Source organism: Cordyceps fumosorosea (assembly GCF_001636725.1).
Source record: "Cordyceps fumosorosea ARSEF 2679 chromosome Unknown scaffold_2, whole genome shotgun sequence".
Classification (NCBI taxonomy): Eukaryota; Fungi; Ascomycota; class Sordariomycetes; order Hypocreales; family Cordycipitaceae; genus Cordyceps; species Cordyceps fumosorosea.
This window is the reverse complement of record NW_017387302.1, coordinates 1,294,037-1,314,065: the sequence shown is the minus strand read 5'-3', so window position 1 is coordinate 1,314,065 and position 20,029 is coordinate 1,294,037. Positions and strand designations below refer to the sequence as shown.

At 55.2% G+C, this 20,029-nt stretch overlaps 5 protein-coding genes across 5 annotated transcripts; all 5 read left to right on the top strand.

The window, feature by feature from the left end:
* Positions 1 to 2,684: 2,684 nt before the first annotated feature.
* ISF_01565 (amidase) lies at positions 2,685 to 5,315 on the top strand (the record flags this gene model as incomplete). Its single annotated transcript, XM_018845172.1, has 2 exons — positions 2,685 to 3,160; positions 3,224 to 5,315. The coding sequence occupies 2 exons, from the start codon at positions 2,685 to 2,687 to the stop codon at positions 5,313 to 5,315; spliced, it is 2,568 nt and encodes an 855-aa protein (XP_018707938.1).
* Positions 5,316 to 6,986: 1,671 nt separating this feature from the next.
* On the top strand, positions 6,987 to 9,235 carry ISF_01564 (asparagine amidohydrolase; the record flags this gene model as incomplete). The annotated part of the gene is made up of 4 exons (XM_018845171.1): positions 6,987 to 7,131; positions 7,243 to 7,533; positions 7,611 to 7,623; positions 7,678 to 9,235. The coding sequence occupies 4 exons, from the start codon at positions 6,987 to 6,989 to the stop codon at positions 9,233 to 9,235; spliced, it is 2,007 nt and encodes a 668-aa protein (XP_018707937.1).
* A 3,440-nt stretch (positions 9,236 to 12,675) lies between these two features.
* On the top strand, positions 12,676 to 14,092 carry ISF_01563 (hypothetical protein; the record flags this gene model as incomplete). Its single annotated transcript, XM_018845170.1, has 4 exons — positions 12,676 to 12,931; positions 12,990 to 13,074; positions 13,124 to 13,281; positions 13,335 to 14,092. The coding sequence occupies 4 exons, from the start codon at positions 12,676 to 12,678 to the stop codon at positions 14,090 to 14,092; spliced, it is 1,257 nt and encodes a 418-aa protein (XP_018707936.1).
* Positions 14,093 to 14,636: 544 nt separating this feature from the next.
* ISF_01562 (centromere/microtubule binding protein CBF5) lies at positions 14,637 to 16,199 on the top strand (the record flags this gene model as incomplete). The annotated part of the gene is made up of 3 exons (XM_018845169.1): positions 14,637 to 14,757; positions 14,812 to 14,968; positions 15,029 to 16,199. 3 exons carry the CDS (start codon positions 14,637 to 14,639, stop codon positions 16,197 to 16,199), a joined length of 1,449 nt encoding a protein of 482 aa, XP_018707935.1.
* A 2,087-nt stretch (positions 16,200 to 18,286) lies between these two features.
* On the top strand, positions 18,287 to 20,029 carry ISF_01561 (hypothetical protein; the record flags this gene model as incomplete). The annotated part of the gene is made up of 3 exons (XM_018845168.1): positions 18,287 to 18,563; positions 18,631 to 18,879; positions 18,960 to 20,029. 3 exons carry the CDS (start codon positions 18,287 to 18,289, stop codon positions 20,027 to 20,029), a joined length of 1,596 nt encoding a protein of 531 aa, XP_018707934.1.

Below are 20,029 nucleotides of genomic sequence, written 5' to 3'. Positions count from 1 at the left end.
TTAGTTCGTTAGCGGCCGGCGCAGCGCCCGGCCAGATTGCCTACCCCCCGGCGAGAGGGAATAAAACAAAAAAACTCGAGCAAGGGATGTTGGGCTCGTGCGAGTCCGTCCCACAGTCACTTCTCCTCTAACTAATGCGTCGGATATCCGTAATGTTTGGGGATATGACTTCTCGTCTGATGCTGGTCAAAAGACGACCAGCGGGCGCCTGGGCGGCAATCGCATTTGAAGACGTTGCATCACGCTATGAGGCCGCCAAGGTATAGAAGCGATAAGACGAAGCAGACACCGGTGGTGGCTTCTCTTCCCTCTCTTCAGCGGGTGTCTCTCTGGGGGTGTCCAGTCCGTGCAGAAACCCGGCTGTCCTTCCGTGGGCACTTGCTAGCCGTCGACGCGCCCCCCCACTGCCGGCTCTGCGGTGCACCATGCATGCCGAGTGACAATGAATTCGAAGTCTGGAGCATGGTGTGGACAATCTTTTGCAGCGTTGAGCGGTCTGTCACTGCGACACAAAACACAGGAGAGGAGGGACATGCGTCGTCGATGTCTTTCTTTTTCTTCCCGCTGCTGACGGAAGCTGGGGAGGAAGGAAGGGCGTGGCAGAATGTTGGTAGTCGAAGCGTAAAGAACTGAGACATTGAAAAAACCCGATTTTTTGCTAGGCTAGTTTGGCTCCCACTTGCAAGCATTGTCCTCGGAGTTGCGTGAGACGGATGGGGGGTGGGTGTGTTATCTTGGACAGCCTTATTATGCACGTTGACGGGCACATCACTCCCCGGGGGTACACAGTATTTATCCAACCTTTGCACAAATCGCATACCGTCGGTTTTTTGGCAGGGTGATTTGAGGATATGCATGGTCCAGGTGGGTGACTTGACTGGATTTTGTCGATATTGTCCGTGGCATGCACTCATCTTGTCGTCCGCGGTTAAGTTTGCCAGGCTCGCCGCCTCCCACACCCACCACCCATCCAGTGACTGTGAAGAACAGCGCCACCCTTGAGGGCGAGACCGTGGACGTCTCTCTTTTTTATCATTATTGGAGACATTTGCTGCCCCGTCCGAAGGAACTTCTGCCCGGTTTTAATATCCGCTAGTCGCTTGCACACACATGTTCACACCACACCACTGACCTTTCACATATCCGTACGCGAATACCACCAACGTACTGGCTGGCCATGATATAGCACACACACGAGATGTTCTGCGTCAGCAAGGGAGCTGCCCTCTTTTTTGTGCGACGTGACAGCTCCTGGTCAGGGTCACAAAGGTGACTGGTGGCGTTGGTAGGTGGTGCTTTGTGGTGTGTGGTGTGTGCTTTGTGGTGTGTGGTGTGTGGTGTGTGTGTCTGTCTGCCTGGCTTCGGGCAAGTCAACCTGAGCACCGCCATCCACAGCCCCTCTACATGCAGGTGAGTCTGGCCCCCGAAGGAGACCAGCATAGAGCAAGGCGAAAAGAGTTCATAGTTGATGCCAAAGAGAAGGTGGTTAAGATAAAAGATACGGAGCGTAGGTAAAGAGAGAGCCAGATGAGAAGGGAGGGGGAATTTTGGACACTTGCGGGAAGCCTCCGGCCTCTGGTCTTGGCTTCTGATTGTTGTCCTGCCCGAGGAGCATACTGGTAAACTGGTTACCCTTGGGCCTTGGCGCACATCCGTTGCTCAGAAAGGATCTCGATCGGTTGGCAATATTCGCGAGATGGTTTCCTGAGCATCCATCCGTATACTCTTTTTCGTGGTTGTTTGGTGCTGGCTGTGAAGGAGAGCGGTCTACGACGACCTGCACCTACCTATGTACGTAGGTACATACCTACTTACACTTCTACCTCCAGACATTGCCAGCAAGACGCTCTTCATAGCGGTGAAATCGCAGTGAACCTTCCCAACTGTATAGCTCGACCGTCTCCAAGACCGGGCTGACCACAATAGGATTAGATTGGCTGTATGTTGCCTTGCTCTAGTAAAATAATCCAGATCCCTCTTTGCTTCCCTACACCCCTAGCGCCAGCTTGAGCGCCTAGCTGGCCTAGCTGGCCTAGCTGGCCGTTCAGCTACCAGCAATGTCCTGGACTGGCCCACCAAGTAAGCCCCGGCGGTAATAAACTAGTTATTGCTAAACTTTGCAACTAAAGTTAGCTACCTACTCTTGGAAAATCGTTCAAAGAGCAAAAGCCCCCCATTTCTCGAGGTTTACTAGATATTTCATAAAATAATCTCCCTCGACGACCGTGCTTTTGGCAGGTGCGTGCTCATCGTCGTGGTCCCTCCCCCTCGGAGTTGCAAACAGGCAGCAGCTTGCTCCAGTAATATCGCCAGGGACTACTCACTCTGCACCACAACGCGGGTAGCCTCGCCGCCCCCGCTGCCAACTCGCCTCGCTCGCCCATCGCCTTCCCCAAACCAACGTCTGGACGACCCTCCATCTCTCAGAAAGAAAGTCTCTTCAGCGAACAGGGCTGTTTGTATCACAGAGCATCACAGCTTGCGCACAGTACCTACCCCAGAGTGTGCTGTGTCCTGTGTCGCCCATCCAACGCTGGCACTTGGACGTTTGTTCACAAGTCAGTCAGTCGCCTTGCAAAAGCGCCCTTCGGTCCACGCCCGCGTCGGCGTCGGCATCTGCGTCCGCGCTGTCTGCGCCTGCCGCCGCTCTACGTGGTAGGCCGGCAGGTCGTGCTCAAAGCAAGATGCGCATCGCCTGTCTCCAGTTCGCACCGCAGCTTGCAAATGTTGACCACAACATCGAGCGAGCCGATGCTATCCTGGAACGGGCGGACCCGCAGGACATTGACCTGCTTGTCCTGCCCGAGCTGGCCTTTTCCGGCTACAACTTTAAGTCCCTCGGACACATCTCGCCACACCTGGAGCTGAAAGATGCGGGCATCAGCGCAGCTTGGTCGCGACAGGCCGCCTTGAAGTACGACAGTGTCGTCGTCACTGGCTACCCAGAGAGGGTTGACCCCAAGGATGGTTGGCCCACCGACCCGAAATACTACAATTCGGCCATAATAATGGACGGTGACGGCGACGCTGTCGGAAACTACAGAAAGTCCCACCTGTACTACACGGATGAAACCTGGGCACTGGAAGGCCGTAGCGGGTTCTACACTGCCAATGTCCACCCCGTGGGCCGCATGGCACTCGGAATCTGTATGGACATCAAGTAAGTTGGCCCTGGAAGCTTCTTGTCTCTGTCGTGGAGTGTTTAAGCTAACAGTCTTCGTAGCCCTTACAAGTTCGAAGCTCCGTGGGAGGACTACGAATTCTCCAACCATGCGCTCGAGTCTGGAGCCAGCCTTGTCGTGCTGAGCATGGCATGGTCTACTCATATTGACCAGAACGAGTTCTTCCGCAAGCCCGCAGAACCAGACATGGACACTCTACTCTACTGGATCACTCGTCTGCAACCAATAATCTCCGCTGAATCCAACCGAGAGACCATCGTCGTCTTTGGAAATAGATGCGGAGCGGAAGGAGACGCCACATATGTCGGCACAAGTGCTGTTATCGGTATCAAGTCTGGTGAGATTTTGCTATATGGAATCCTCGGACGTGACGAAGAGTCTTTACTTGTAATTGACACAGACGACGTGCCCTATGCAAGACTCAAGCTGCAGAGTCGTGAGTCTGTTCCGGAGCAAGATCAAAGCGAGCATACCTTGGCACCACAGCTGCACCACCAAAATGGCCCGCGACATCATCCGAGAAATGCACATGACTCCGGAAAAGACAACTCGCACAGGACGGTCATGGACCAGAGGCCCTCCACTGATGTCCAGGAGCACACCGTCAACACCATCGTAGTGACTCGGGGACCGGAAAGGGATCCGCAGTACCACGATCGTTGGATGGCACCATCACGTCAGCCCCGTGAGCATTCAACTAGCGGACCTTTCAGAGTCGACGGTAGCAGCGTTGGAATATCGTCCTCCAACAGCCGTCCTAGCTACAATCGGTTCACGCAATCATATGTTGCCGCCCCAGTCACTTATCAACATGGCGAGGAAAAAATGCGCCCGACGATGAGCGAAGGCCACTACAATCTGTTGGAAGAGTTCTCTGACAGTGACGAATCCATCATCTCACAGTCGTACCCGGAGAGTGACGAGGAGCCATGGCCACGCACTCAAGAGTCACAAGTGTATGACAACGCGCGGCGGCGTAACGCTGCTAGTGCCCAGCGGGAGTATGGGATGCAGGATACCAGCAAACGATGCCCAACAGCCCATCAGCAACAGGCCGGTCCGCACATACCACAGCCAGAACAGGATGCTGCGTCAGAGTCTTCCCTGGTACAAAGGATCTCGGCCGTCGCCCTTGAAGATAAAAATTTACCGTCTTCAAACACGCAGTACTTCCAGGAGCAAGATATATATAAATATGTTCATGGTGAGAACCTGACATCTGAGCATCATATTCGATATCATACGCATTTGCTCAGGGAGAGACGCGCCAGACAAGGCCTGCCTGCTGATATCGAGGACGACAAGCAAGACCAAGAGGAGTGGGAAGGGCAGCAGGAGGTAGAACCCGTGGTTGGGGCACGTGCAGAGTATAATGAGCCCATTAATGAGAGAGAGGTCATGCATGACGCAGAGTCGGACAGCATAGAGCTGCCTATCTTAGTACCTGCTTCTCCCAATCGGCTCCGCGCAGGCGCTGATGCACAGCCAAATTATACCTTTGGCAGTGTGCAATCCAGGCAAGCCTTTTGGCAGGAGAATCCACCAGAGCCCACGCCCATTGCTGACACTCCGATGAGCCACATGACACAATTCTCACAAACCCGCCCCAGGCGGCGTCACGACCGGCAAGCACCTGCATTATACCTGGCGGATCAGGCAAAGCGTGAGCGGCAGGCCAAACCGAGGGATCCCACCGCTGAAATGAAAACTGCAGATTCCCGAGCAGATGCGATCAGAACCGGAAGCATTCCAGAGCTTGCCGCTGTGGATGGCAACAAGCCGGTCGCATGTAATGAGCCGCCGCCGGCCCTCAACAGGTCCAAGGCCAAGGAGAATTTGCTCCCTCTGCAAGATCCCTCTAGAAGACCTAAGGCGGCGACTAGACAGGTGCCTCCGTTACGGCTCGTGCCTAGGGAAGCGCCACAGGAGAAGAAGCGGGAGAGGGAGGTTCGTGAGCGCTCGCGGCGCACCCCGAGACAGATGCCGATTGCCCGCGAGGTAGAAAGACCCAGTGATCGTGATAAAGGCCGAGAGAAGGACTCTCGCGACAAGGGCCGCACGACGCCTGTGCCGATGGTCCTTGTGTATGAGGAAGAGGGAGAGAGCATGCCCGCTTCACGCCAACGGTATTGAGCATATGTAATGGACAACAATGCATTGGGTTGGATAATGGTCTGGCGTTTGGGTATTTTGTGTTTTTTGTTGTAGCTGATGAAGCTGTCCTCTTCCCTCATGATAACGAAATTGAAATGATGAAATCACGAAGGAGAGTTTGTACTTTGCAGTGTACGATGCGGGCTAGGCTATGTATGTAGGGAAACGCATGATTAATCATTTGTGACCTCTTCTAAATATAAAAACCACCTATTCTCATAATTTTCATGAAGAGTGTTATTTTTAGACGTAGCGCCTGTCGTGGTAAACGGCCGCCTCCATCTCGACTATCTGCGATGTCTTCTAAACATAGAAGTTATACATATATGCTGTAGAGATAGAATATTTTTAGCAGTGTTTGGCTGTTATGAGAACTAAGGGTCTCCATCTGGACTATTGTCCTGTTCAACACCGTTAGCCAAGAGCCATCTGTACCCGTAGAGATATTTTAAACCATCTTCCCGCCGAGGATGGCTAAGAATAGAAGCTATGTGCAAGTGTTGTCTGCCATGTTGAATCAAGAATGTACTTAGCGTGTCGTCGTCAGAACCTGGCTCACTCAGGATAGGTGCTAAGAATAACAGCAGCAACGGCTCTTATTCGAGCCCAACCTCATTCAGCGAAGGGTGGACGATTCGGGGAACAGAAGTGACGGCGGCAAGCCAGCCGGGATGCTACCCGCCCTATCACAACTGTGCGACGACACCGTACATATGAATAGTACAGAGTACTATGCGGTGACACCGCGTGTTACACGGCTGGGATATGGTAGGTTGATATCAACATCACGCTGAGAGGTTATGCACATCACAGCGGGCTGGCTGAGTTCCATGTGATGAGGCGATTATGAGCGTGATTCACCGTGACCGGCTAAGGGTACCACTTAAGCATTCAATTAGTTTTAGGCATGTCAGGAAAAGAGAACATAGGCCGCAAGTCGGCCGCTCATCTCGCTCTGTATCAAGCAGTTGAGAGCCTGGACCCCCCTCTTACAGGGAGCAAGGGCAGCAGGAGTAGGGGTTCTCGAAGTCAGCAGCTAGAAATAGCCCATGGTAATCAAATTAGCCCGTTTGGATAAACGGCAAATGAAGATCACACAGAGACAGTCCAAAAATGGAAGTTGGCGTGATACTTGTACCACGGCACCGTCTAGTTTTGTAGCATCGTGACTGTCATCTCCAGCAGGTGAGGGGAGGGCTCGCCGGCTGATACATCATTTTCTTTGGCGTTTCGCAGGGCACCGCTTGATAGTGACGACTGGTCAGCAATACTTGATGTGTTACCACTGATTCTGGTGAGCTTCTACTCACACCTTGGCCATGAAGGAGCCGCTGAGGATGGAAGACAGCCCACGGGCTGGCACACCTTTTTTCATATCCTCTTGTCCAAAAATACCATGGAAAAGAAAAGCACCGGCTGTGTGTGCTGAATGCTTGATATAAAGTCCCTGGCATCTTCGCAACCATGGTCGGCGATCTCTTTGTCAGAACAGCAGTCAGCCGCAGACATTAAGTCTACTTGTCCAAGCCCTTGGGATCAGATGCACAGAGCTTCACAACATTGACATCAATCTATTAAAGATCCTACCATTCCCTTCCATTCCCTTTCAATCCGTTCTTATATAACTGAAATCCACTCACCTTGAGAAAAATGCGCGTCGGCTGTCTTCAGTTTGCCCCGTGCCACGGCAACGTCGACGCCAACATGGCCAAGGCCAACAACATTCTGGACGGGATCGGCCTCACGGCTGAATCGGAACTCGACTTTCTCGTACTTCCGAAAATGGCGTTTTCCGGTATGATCCCATCTCTTTCTTTCTTTCTTACGAGGCAGCATTCACTGTGGCCAGACCCTCAGGGGTGCCATACAGAAACTCACCTTTGCTAACCTTTGAACTTACCTGTAGGCACCACCAAGCTTGCCCCAAAGGATCACCTCGAGCCTGTCCGCGGCGACAAGACGCAAACGTGGGCAACTGTGGCAGCCGAAAAGTACAAATGCGACGTCGTCGTTGGCTACCCCCAAGAGGTCGACAAGTTTTCGGCACCGTACACCCGCGATGAATTCTTCAGCTCGGCCATCGTGGCGATGCAGGGCGAGAAGGACGTTGTAAACTGCCCGGAAAGAACACTCGATCGAGAGTCTCCGGTGTTTACAGACATTGACCTGGAGCTTGGTAGGGTCTCAATTGCACAGTGTAGGTTAACACAAACCCCCGGAACTCGGACAAGAAGAAATGCTAACCTCCTGGCTTACGGCTTGGTCGTGGAACAGACACTGATTTCGGGTATGTGCAATAGTGTTCACCAGCGAGGCAAACCATTGCTAATATGCTCCATAGCGACAACGAGTACTTGAACGATCGGGAGTGCCGAGCATTTGCAGACCACATCGTGCATCACGGCGTCGACATGGCCATCTTCCCGATGGCTTGGACGATCGGAAAAGAGCCAGATGAGCTTCCTGAGACATGTGGGCCCTCCAAGAAGTCGAAGCTCCCTGAAAATACGGAACAAGAGACTCTCAGTTGGTGGATCGCTCGTCTGTGGCCAGTTGTCGAGGCAAGACTCCAGAGGGACATCTGGATCGTCCTTTGCAACCGAGTCGGCCGCGAGGGCGATGACGTCTATGCGGGCACAAGCACTGTCCTATGTATCAGAGGTGGTGAGGTCTTTGTCCACGAATATATGGAAAGCCATAAAGAGGGCCTCCTACTGGTCGATACGTCGGATCTACCCCGTTGGAGGCTCGTTGAAGCCGACTCTGGCTCGGAGCAGGACAATGAGTCCGTGGCTACCGCGGACTCGCCTCAGTCTGGGCCGCTGACACCGGATACTTCATACAGAGGATCTGAAATTTCCCATGAGGACCGGAGCATCCCATCTGAACACGATGCTGCGGCAGCAGCAGGGGCAGTGTATTCCGCCTCCCGGAATCGAACTCAGCCGGTGAGGGTGACGGTAAAGGGCCAGGCGCGTCCGAAATTGGACATTCCAAAGATGAAATCCAAGCCTCCGCAAGAAATTCCAGTCAAAGAATACACGGCGCAAGCAGCCGCTGCCGTCTCTAAGCCTCGGTCCAACGTCTCCGCCCCCAAGGTCCGTTCCCCGGAGGACAGCACGCCGCATCCGGGCGGAAGCCACGGGTGTCTACACTGGCACCAGCGGAGCCGGGGATTTACCGCGCGCCCGTTCGAACACCACTCGGCTGCGGCCGCCGTAGCAACGCCGATTGAAGATCCCAAGACCGCAATCTCAATGTCTCCCCAGCGCTGGAGCGGACCCTGGTCATCTTGCCGCAAGGAACTGGAACAGGCCCGGCCGAACCCGCCAGCGCGACCCAAGGCACCCCGGGCAGGTCGATCCCAGTCTCTGAGCTCTGCCGTAGCGCTGGGTCCGGTCGGTCGGAGGAAGGGAGATATGCTGCCAGCGATCAAGAGGCCGGCATCTCCCAAGGCGCGCAACGTCACGATCCTGGAGCCGCTGATACTCCCTACCTGGAAGGCACTGGAAGACTGCGGTATCATCCCCATCCTTGCGAGCCCAAGCATCATGACGACAGACTCGCAGGCGGGGAGCGAGGCGTCGAGAGGCCGTAGACGGAGACATAGGCGATCGGAGGAATATGAGGAGAATTCCCGGAGTTCATCGAGGGATTCGACGCGAAACGCAGTGTTGCATCGCAGGATGAGGCGCAGCGACGTTGAGGATGACTCGCGATGCCGACTCGGGGCAAAGAGGTCGCAGTCGGCCGTCACTCAGCGACCGAGGGACCCCCCTCGAAGTGCGAGCGAGCCAACTACTCGGCGTGACCCCTTTCAGAACTTGGGAGCTGCGCAGGTGGCCAATACTGCTAGATCAGAGCCTCGCTTCGGGTATGTTTCGAAGAACCTGCGGTGAGCCAGAGCGGGAGTCGAGGGACGGTTGTCAATGGATGGGTATTGTTGCCGGGGATTTCAGACGAGGCGCTGCTTTGTAAATAAGATTGTCGAGAGTAATGTGAAGCAGTACATAAATTTTTCAGTGGCAAATTGACGCCTTTTCAAGCCTATGACGCCTTAGGATTGTGAAATCTCATGGGCTGCCGAAAGACGTTGAATCGTGTGAACCTGAGAATACAAGTCTGGCAATGAATAACAGGAGGGAATCGACTGTCTAGATTCTCTTGCGCCACGAATTCGAGTTCTCGGCGCCGAGGGAGAAGAGTAGGCCCCGTGTCGCTGTGTCGACAGTGGCGCTGCACCAGTCGATGAGGAGTTGCTGCACTTGGTTTGGACTTCTGTAGACGAGGCGAGGCCAAAATCTTGGTTTCCGCTCTTCCTCATGCAATACGGTAAGGGAAGAAGCATGAAGAGCCTGGTTCAGCCGGTATGTGTGGCTGAGAGAGGCCGAGACTGGACGACCGAACCGTTTCTTCCTTGGGCGCGTCCGGGGCAACAATACTCGTCAGAAAACTCCCCAGCCTCGACCCTCACCCGAAAGTCCGCCAGGGGGGGGGGGGGGGGCGGGGAGGAGACACTGGGTTCGAGCCGGCAGTGACGACGAGTATGCAAAATTCGCTCCGGCCACAGAGACCAGGCACACCAAGATCACTCAAGAACTCGCTGTACCGGCTCGGGAGTGCGACGAAAAGCATAGAGTGGGCCTGAGGCGAAATTGTGAGACGCAAGGCAAAAAATACTCCAGCAGGGTGGTTGATGTTGGTAGCGAAGCCGGTAGCGAAGCCCTCGCTGGGATGCTGCTGCGCCTGACCTTGGGCATTGGTGATGGCGGACGGACAATTCCGAACAGGTAAGCCGGGGTCTGACCAGAGGGGAAACACAGAAGGAGGATCAAAGCGGCATCAACCAGGAGCCAAGTCACTCCCGGGATAAGTTTGAGGTTGGGCATGCAGGAGGCTTCTCGGGTGTTGCACTGGCAAGAGTTCGTCTGAGACTCGCCAGACGACTCTCCTCAAGTTCTCTTAGACCGCAGCTAACAGATATAATGGCGATGGCTACCCCGTCAGAAATTTTGGCAAAGCAGTATGCCGCCTTGTCATTCAAGTTGGTGGCATTGCTGCTGTGGGTGTTGGAGGAGGCAGACACTCAGCCGAGAAGCGGAAGGCAGACAGTAAACTCATGTTGATGGAGAAGCATAGGTTGCAAATATTGTCCATGTTTCAACAAATAGTATGCGATGTTATGCTTTCACTTGTGCTCAGGAGTCAGATGCTGTCAGTGACATGCGTGCAGTCGATTAGGAGTCGCTGCAATGACATGGGCAACAGCATGACAAGAGGCTTTGTAACGAAAAAGAAGCAGAATGAAACTGGAAACTGGGCATTAAAATTTGAGAGATACTCAAGAGTCTATTGATGGACGACGGCGGGCCGAGGGTTTATATACCTGAACGAGGGGAGCAGCCAGAGTGCCGCATCATCGGACAGAGTTTCAAAAGACATGAGGTCATCTTCGTCAACATTCGGGAAAGGTTTCAAGAAGGTAATACAAGGGGACACTCGGTTGAAGAATCGCGGGTGATGGGGCTGATGGAGGAGTTTTAGGCATGTTACGTGTAGGGAACACAAAGGCGGCCACGGCGTGTAGAACCGTGAGTGACTGGCGCTTGTTTTTGACGAAGAGGAGTAGTTGAATACGGATTTTTCTACTGAAATTGGAACAAATATGGCATTTAAATCTACAATTGCATTTGTCAAGGAAGTCTTGCAAGACAATTACTTGGTTGGTAGAGGACGCTGGCCAAGTCATATATAATCGTCGATACCAGCCAATGGTTGACGCGCGATGATTCGGTCTCTACGTTGAAATAAAGCGACGAGAGCAAAACTCCGCCAAGATAGTTTCAGATAGATATGAAAATATGAAACAGGAGATAACTTTACGAGGCTCAGAAAATCATATTTGTTGTGTTACGGCCCTGATGCCGTCAGAAACTCAGCAGGCCGTGACGAAGCTAGGAGGCATCGCTTGAGTACAGGGCGGCAAGCGGAGATTAAACTTGGCTCTCTAATAAACAGCAGTATCTAGAAATAAATAACCGGCTGCGTTCTAAACTCAAGGGGAAAAATGTGTCAGTTCTATTGACAATTCTATATTCCCGGTTACTGGCTTCCTCATCGCCTGTTAGTACTCAGCCAGTCGTTTCTGAGGAGCACAGCAACATATCTTTTTTACCCGCGGAGATCGTTCCGGCCCGTAGATTTATGTGAACATGACCTTGCGATACCTGCTTGTGGAACCGTGGGACTACGTTGAATTCGTATGGCGGTTACCATGAATCGGGGCTCGTGTTCGCCGAGGTAAGTTCCCCGGGAGCGGCTCGTCGCGCACGTTTCTCCAAGCAGGAACTTTTGCTCAAGTGAGGAGAAACAAGGATATAATGTGATGACTTCTCCGGGTTTATTGTGTAGAAACGACCCCATGCAAAGATGAGGTGCGATGTGACGATAGAACCGAGACATGCAGGGTAGTTTTGAACAACGGTCCAATGAAGTCGTCTGTGTAAGCGCCGGGCGATATGAAGGCCTGGCCAATGAGAGGCTGTATGCTGGGATGCGGAGCGGTGAATGTGATGTGGCTGACAGCTGTGCAGGAAGCATTACAGGGCATTACAGGGCATTACAGGGCATTACAGGGCATTACAGGGCATTTCAGGGCGACTTCAGCACTGTTGTGCGATTTTTTAGTGGTCAAGGTTGGAGGCTTGCAGTGGGTTTGACGTGCATTTCCGCGCCTTCATCACCATCACCAGCCTTCCACCACGTTTTCCAGCCATCCATCCATCCATCCATCATCCATCACACCCTCCCGATGGCAAGGGTCGGGCCTCTAGCCTCCTCTGCTACCTGCCGCTGCTGGTCTCGTAGCGAGGGAGGCCGTCCTCCTTTGGGGGCCGTGAGCGATCAATACTGCAACGGTCATGGATGGACACCCTCTCCTCCGCCTCCTGCTCCTGCATCTTGACTGCGGCATCTTTATGCATTCATCACAATCTGTGCACACACAATGTACGCTCTATAGCGGACCCAGCATTTAATACCGACAACCACTTCTAGGTGAAGAATCCATCAGTCCTGCGGATACAGGCGCGGATGTGAATCGCTGCCTTGCTGCTCCCGTCGTACTAGACTCATAGCATTCAGCGTGGTCGGAGTTGACGACGCGAACATCGACGCCAGCCGCAATATTCTCCGACGCGCCCGTCTCGCAGCTGCAGCTGGCCATCGACATCTGTCATTGCGACAAGATAGTCGCACAGCACACGCAGCCTTCGACTACATTCCTCCGTCTTGGTGGCACGCACCCGGCCACACAACAAATCCCTTTCTGACGCCCGCCATGCGCACCCTCCTCGCCAGACTTGCCGTCCTCACTACCGCGCTGCCGGCAGCGCGAGCTGTCCTGGTCAACCCAGACTCGCCCTGTCTGACAAAGTGCGGCAACGTCATCGATTCTACGTCCCAGACTGATATAGCATGCGGCGACGACAGCTTCGGCGCGGGTGACAGCCAAATCTTCAAGGGATGTGTCCAGTGCGAGATCAATAGCCATTATGTCGGACCTGGAAACGAGACTGATGTCACTGCAGCGCTTTGTACGTTCTCCCTGTCGCGTTCACGCTTCTGCACTCAACTGACTCGGCATTTTCGTAGACAATATGCGATATACTCTTTCATCCTGTCTCTTTGGTATCCCTGGGGCAGATCATATGCTCAGCAGCAACCCTTGCGTTACCAGGTAACATCAACTCCTCCTGCTCTTGTACACTTGGCTGACCAATCTATAGCAAGGCTTGTGCAAACTTCATGAATGGCACCATCTTTGACAAGGTGGCCGCTAAAGATCATGGTTACGAATACTGTAACCTCTGGCCCTCAGGCGACGATGAAGACTTCCGTGGCTGTAGAGACTGCCTGGCGGCAGGTCACAACATTCTGGCTAATTGTATGTCATCCGTTCTCTTGTGTCACCATCTCTGCGTTACTAATACCTACCAGTCGTAGTAATGCTCCAGGCTGGATGCCTTCAGCAGCCAGTGCTCGGGGTCTCCGTTGGTGTTGACGGTGACCCTTTTTCCACGAATATCCTCAGAATCACTTCACCAACACCGATTGCGACGGCTAATCCCGCCTGGTTTGACAGCGGCCCCCTTAACCTCAATGCCAAGGTTGGCATTGCCGTGGGTGGCCTTGTGCTCCTTTTAATCGTTTCGGGCATCTTAATTGTATGGAATGGGAAGAGGAGACGCAGGGCCTACCTTCGCAAACTTGAAGCAATTTATACGCCGAACAAGGGGTGGCCAGCACCCCAGAGCCCGGGCGGTGGCATGTTCGAGACGCCTGTCAGCCAGCGACCTTTAATGACTGGCTGGGGTGACTCGCCCATGACCGAGCCGAGTGAGAGGCCGTTCCCGCGCTACGTCTCACCCTACTCGTCTCAATTCAACAGCCCGACCAGCGCCACTGACATGACCTCGATGCCCTGGCCCAGCGCTGCGCTCGCGCGAGACCATCAAATCGGCGTGGCCCATGGTGGTGATGACAACGACGACGTTGGAGAGGAAGGCAAGGGGAAGGGTGCTCCTGAATCTTACGAGATGCATACTGTCGTGGGCAGTGCTGGCGGCGCGTCAACGACTCGTCATCTCGCAGCCGATGCCCCCGTTCTGGGCCATCCCGGGCAAGGGCGAAACTCGATCAGCCCTACCAAACGGTCCTTGAATGAAGAAGACTTCAAAAATGGAAATGCGATATGAGCTCTGCGGTGTGTTATCTCGAGTGTTGGATATTGGCGACACTCTTTTCACTAAATGGTACATCTTTTTCAGCATGGTCAAGGCCCACGCTCTGTCATGGCCAGAGATTTTGTGTGTCTTCGTTTGCAGCCTGAGGCTCACGAGATAATTTCTCATGAAATTTACGCCTTGTATATATTTTGACTAGGCACTAATAAATAGCCGTCTTGTAAGACTCCCTCTACAAGAAGGTTTGTTTGTATATATTCTGCATTTCTTCACTTATCCTTCTCCTCAGTTATTCGAAAATGCGCTGTGGCTAGTGACTGTGGCTGTAGTTTCTCACTTTCCATTACTAGACTAGTGCCAGAATACTAGCCACACCTACGGCAACCAATGTCCCCACAAAGGTAGAGAAAAAAAAATTTGGACGCTGGCTATCCATCTAAAAAATCACCAAAACGCAGAGGCAGGCCAAAAAAGTCATCCGCCGTCACCCTGCATTGCACGTTTTGCCTTTTAGCGACACTTGACGAATAGATTCCTGCCGATACACACAAGCAAGATGGCAAAGGACGTTGTGGCCACCGGCAAGGCCGAGGAGGATTACTCCATCAAGCCGCAGGCGGTCACGCCCGCGCTCGACACCAGCAACTGGCCTCTGCTGCTCAAGAACTACGAAAAGCGTGAGTAGACGACGCGATTTTGGGCGGATAAGACATATACTGACGAATTGGCAGTCCTTGTTCGCACTGGTCACTTCACCCCGATCCCCAATGGCTGCTCGCCTCTGAAGCGCGACCTCAAGTCCTACATCAGCTCCGGCGTTATTAACCTGGACAAGCCGTCCAACCCTTCCTCCCACGAGGTCGTCGCCTGGGTGAAGCGTATTCTCCGGTTCGTAGCGACCTATGATATTCACAGAAGAAGCAGTTGCTAATGATTTTGCTACCACAGATGCGAAAAGACTGGTCACAGCGGTACCCTTGATCCCAAGGTTACTGGCTGCCTGATTGTCTGCGTTGACCGCGCCACCCGCCTCGTCAAGTCGCAGCAGGGCGCCGGGAAGGAGTACGTTGCCGTCATCCGCCTGCACGACAAGCTCCCCGGCGGCGAGGCCCAGTTCGCCCGCGCTCTGGAGACGCTCACTGGTGCGCTCTTCCAGCGCCCGCCCCTGATCTCGGCCGTCAAGCGCCAGCTCCGTATCCGAACCATTCACGAAAGCAAGCTCATCGAGTTCGACAACGACCGCCACCTGGGCGTCTTCTGGGTCAGCTGCGAGGCCGGTACCTACATCCGTACGCTGTGCGTGCACCTGGGCCTGCTGCTCGGTGTTGGCGGCCACATGCAAGAGCTGCGCCGTGTGCGCTCCGGCGCCATGGATGAGAGCAAGCAGCTCGTTACGCTGCACGACGTGCTCGACGCGCAGTGGACGCACGACAACACGCGCGACGAGTCGTACCTCCGCAAGGTCATCTCGCCGCTGGAGACGCTTCTGACCTCGTACAAGCGCCTGGTTGTCAAGGATAGCGCGGTCAACGCCGTCTGCTACGGCGCCAAGCTGATGCTGCCCGGCCTGCTGCGGTACGAGTCGGGCATCGAGCACCACGAGGAGGTGGTGCTGATGACGACCAAGGGCGAGGCGATTGCGCTCGCGTACGCTCAAATGTCGACGGTCGAGATGTCGACGTGCGATCACGGCGTGGTCGCCAAGGTCAAGCGCTGCATCATGGAGCGCGACCTGTACCCGCGCCGCTGGGGTCTCGGCCCTGTCGCGCAGGAGAAGAAGAAGCTCAAGGCCGACGGCAAGCTCGACAAGTTTGGCCGCCCCAACGACGCCACGCCGGCCAAGTGGACGTCTGAGTACAAGGACTTTAGCGGCGCCGATGCCGCGGCCGCCGCTGCCGCCGCTGCTGCGCCTGCCGCTGCTGCCACTCCGCAAAAGGCGGACAAGATGGAGGTTGTGGAGACGCCGGCGGCGGAGGAGACCGGGGACAAGAAGAAGCGCAAGAAGCACGAGGGCGAGACGGCCGAGGAGAAGGCGGAGCGCAAGCGCAGAAAGGCGGAGAAGAAGGCGGCCAAGGCGGCCAAGAAGGCCAAGGAGGACTCGGATGAGGACAGCGACTAGAAGAAGTCTCGCACCGTGTCTATTCCCGAGGAGTGATGGGCAAGCATGTGGACCTACTGTTGTTTTGCTTTTGTTTGGGGACAGAATGTTGTTGTGTGAAGGTTGCTTTTGCCCGGAGAGAGAGAGGAGAGAGGGGAATTGTGCTGTAAAGATAACGTCTCTCGGGCTTGCGGCAGAAGAAAAAACATTCGGCGTTTTTGGTCAATTATTTTAGGCAGGAATTTCCATCATTTGTATTCATCTACGGCACGGTTCACGACTCGTGAAGTGAGGCACCCAAATGGAAGGAAATAAAGGGCTTCTAACCACTAACCACTAACCACTAACCACTGTTGGGAATAGGCTGACCATTTGGTGGGCGGTTATCGGATGCAAATCATTCGGTCGGCCCTTGGCTGCCGCTGGGGGCGATTTCTTAGTGGGAGAGATTGGTCCCGATCGGAAGGCTGGAGAGGCAGCAGCGCCAAGGGCGTGCCGAAGTAAGCCGCGGGATGTTTTTTTTTGCTTGGCGATTTGGTATTTCGATGGTGCTCTTATCCAGAGCTGATGTTTCTAATATATTACAGAACATCTGCAGCCTCGGCGGTTAGACGTTGTCAAAAGAAAGCACCACCACTGACTGGTCGTGCCAGGCCGGGGTTCATGTATGCATGTATGTACTGTATGTACTGTATGTACTGTATGTGTGTACATACGTGTGCTGTCGGGTAACCGGCTGCTGTCGTACAGGTGTACCTTTGGGGGAGAATAAAAAACTTGACATAATATCACATTTGGAATTAATTGTGTGCTAATTCATCAATCAATACGGATTAATTCACAAGCCCATAAAAGGTGATGGCAGGCATTTGTTTGGGATTGTCTGGTTGGTTGGGACTGGGCTGTAAGCGCCTAGTCTGCCTTGCGTTGCCTTGCTTGCTTTTCCTTCTGTTCTCTCTCTCTCTCTCTCTCTCTCTCTTTGCCCCCTCACTTGCTGCATTCTGCATGCTGCATGCTGCATGCTGCATACTGCACCCTTGCACCACCACCACTACCCATCACCAACCAGCCAGCCAGCCCATCACCAGCCCATCACCAGCCCATCACATTTTACCGGCCTCGCCACTTTACCAAGCACCCGGGGCCACCCTCCCCCCCCCCCCCTTCCTCTCCTCCTCTCCTCCAGTCTCCCTCCCCACCCAGTGAGCGTGGTTGAGTGGCTAGAGGCCAGACAGTGCACGTTTGCTCATTCATGGCTTGCAGAGCCTGACCTTCTTTCTCCTCCCGCGGACCCCATTCCGCATCTGCAAGTTCATCGGCAAGAGGGGGTGGGAAAGTGGTCGGTGGCGGCCGGTCTGGTCCTCCTGTTGGGAGCTAGACCGCTCTCTGCTCTCTCTCTGTGTCTCGCTCAATCTCCTCCCCTGTCCATTCCTTCTGGACAGTGTTCACAGCTATCCCCACAAACAAGGAAACAAGTAGTATCCCGCAAGTTGCCCGGAGATGCCATGGGATCCGAGGCAGCCCGATGTGACGCGAGACGATGAATGTGGGCGCGCCTGCAGGAAAAAGTAGCTGGGGGCCCTTGCCTGCAGAGGGCTCCGGAAGGCGGGAAGATGAAGGTGTCAGCACAACAACCCCAACTCGCACAAGGTCAAGCTGGGGTGGTGGTGGTGGTGGTGTGTGTCTCTCCCTCTATCTCTCTCTCTGTGGCAATATGTGCGTGCCTTGTATCCGTATGTGCTGTACGTTCTCTCTCTGTGTGTGTGTAAGTTGAGGAGGGGGGCTTGCCCGGAGGATGAGCAAGATATATATCACCATCACATTGCACCACGCCCTGTTCCGTGATCTCCTCTGCTTCCTCTGTGTTTCGCTGTGCCTTTTCACCGTGAGAGTCCTCCTTGTTCGAGAGCAGCCGTGCTGTTTCTGTCTACTGCTCTCTCTCTCTCTCTCTCTCTCTCTCTCTCTCTCTTCTGCCTCCTCCCTCCCTCCCCTTACTTCTCTCACCAAACTCACGGAAGTGGCTGGCACACTTTCTTATACATATATATATATACACACACGACCAGGCTGCAGTATCACATCACGTTGGCTCCGTGTAAAACGTCAACATGGTCTTCGCAACGCGACGCTCTGTGCTCGGTCTCTTGGCCCTATCTCTGCTGTCAACGCTCACCACTGCATTGCTGACAGCGCCTGATTCGCCATGCGCCTCCCTCTGCCTCAACGCGTCGGACCCCAGCGCGCACCTCAATCGCCCAGACGAGATTGTCTGCGCCAACAAGGACTATGCCAGCGAGACGGGCCAAAAGTTCAAGGGCTGCATCGGCTGCCTCCAGAACAGTACCTACACCTCAGGCTCCCAAAACGACCAGGCCTGGTTCATGTGTACGTTTGCTTCCTTCCTTCCCGCATGTCTTAGTCGCCGACAACTCACTGACTGTCTGAGAAAAAGACAACCTCCAGTATGCCTATGCCCACTGCGTCTTTGGCTACGACGGCACCGGCATCGGCCCCTACCCGTGTATGACGAGTGAGGCGTGCGGCCCCCTCAAGACCACCGTCAGCAGCAACCTGGCAAACTACACCGGCAATGACCCCTACGCCTACTGTCGCTACCGCGGAGGCTCAGCCCTCGGCGAGACCTTTGGCAAGTGTCTCGACTGCATGAAGCCCGACACCAAGCACGGCTACTTGGCCAACTGTGAGTCCCTCTCCAACCAACCAACCAACCAGTCCTCTTCTCAATTGCTGTACGTTGGTGACTAATCCCTGCTCACGCAGTCTTTGTCGCGCTCGAGGCCGGCTGCGAGCAGCGTCCCGGCGCACACGGCTACGTCTCCCTCAACGACACCCTCTTCGCCAACCGCACCATCGGCATCGTTGACCCCAACAAGCCCACCAAGTCCTCCCGCTCTGGCCTGTCGACCGGCGCCCTCATCGCCGTCGTCATCGTCAGCGTGCTCCTCGGCATCGGCCTCCTCGGCGCTTGCGTCTTCCTGCACCTCCGCCGCCGCCGTCGCAACAACACCTACAACAAGTCCGCCCTCGAGCACGACGTCGCCCTGCACATGCGCGGCGGCGGCGGCGGCGGCGTCGGCTTCGCCATCACCGGGCCCTCCTCCGGCATGAGGAACATTCGCAACAGCGTGCACAACCTCTTCACCCCCGGCCCCGGCCGCCTCGCCACCAGCAGCGCCAAGCACGGCAACGACGGCGGTAACTTCGACCCGGAGGCGGTGACGTGGCAGGACCCGGGCCACCTCGTGGAGCTGCGCAACACGGCCGCGGAGGAAAAGGCCGCGCTGGCCGCGGCCGCGCTGGCCCGGGAGGAGCAGCAGGCTCACGGCAGCGCCGCCGACGCGCTGCGCTCTCACCCTCCCACCACCGGCGGCGGAGCCGTGCGCAACTTCTCCCACAAGCAGAAGAGACAGCAGCAGCAGCAGCAGCAGCAGCAGCAGCAGCAGCAGCAGCAGCAGCAGCAGCAGAACAGCATCATCGACACGAACGGCGTCGCCGCCCACCCGGAGCCCGCCGTGACGGCGAGCCCGTACTGCTCGCCGGACAGCTACGCGACGCCGTCGAGCGCCACCTCGGCCACGCCGTTCCTCGCCGCCGGGCAGGGCTCCTCGTTCTCGCCCGTCTCGCCCCCGCCCGTCCCGGCCTCGTCGTCGTCGTCGTCGGCGTTCTCGGCGGCGCTCAAGAGGCAGCAGTCGTGGGACGAGACGCGCGCGCAGGCCCGCGGCGCCGTGGCGGACCTGCTCCGTCCCAAGTCCAGCAAGACCGACGTCAAGGCGCCGGTGGCGTCCAGGCAGCTCAACACGACGACGTTTGCGCCGCCGCCGAAGCGTTGA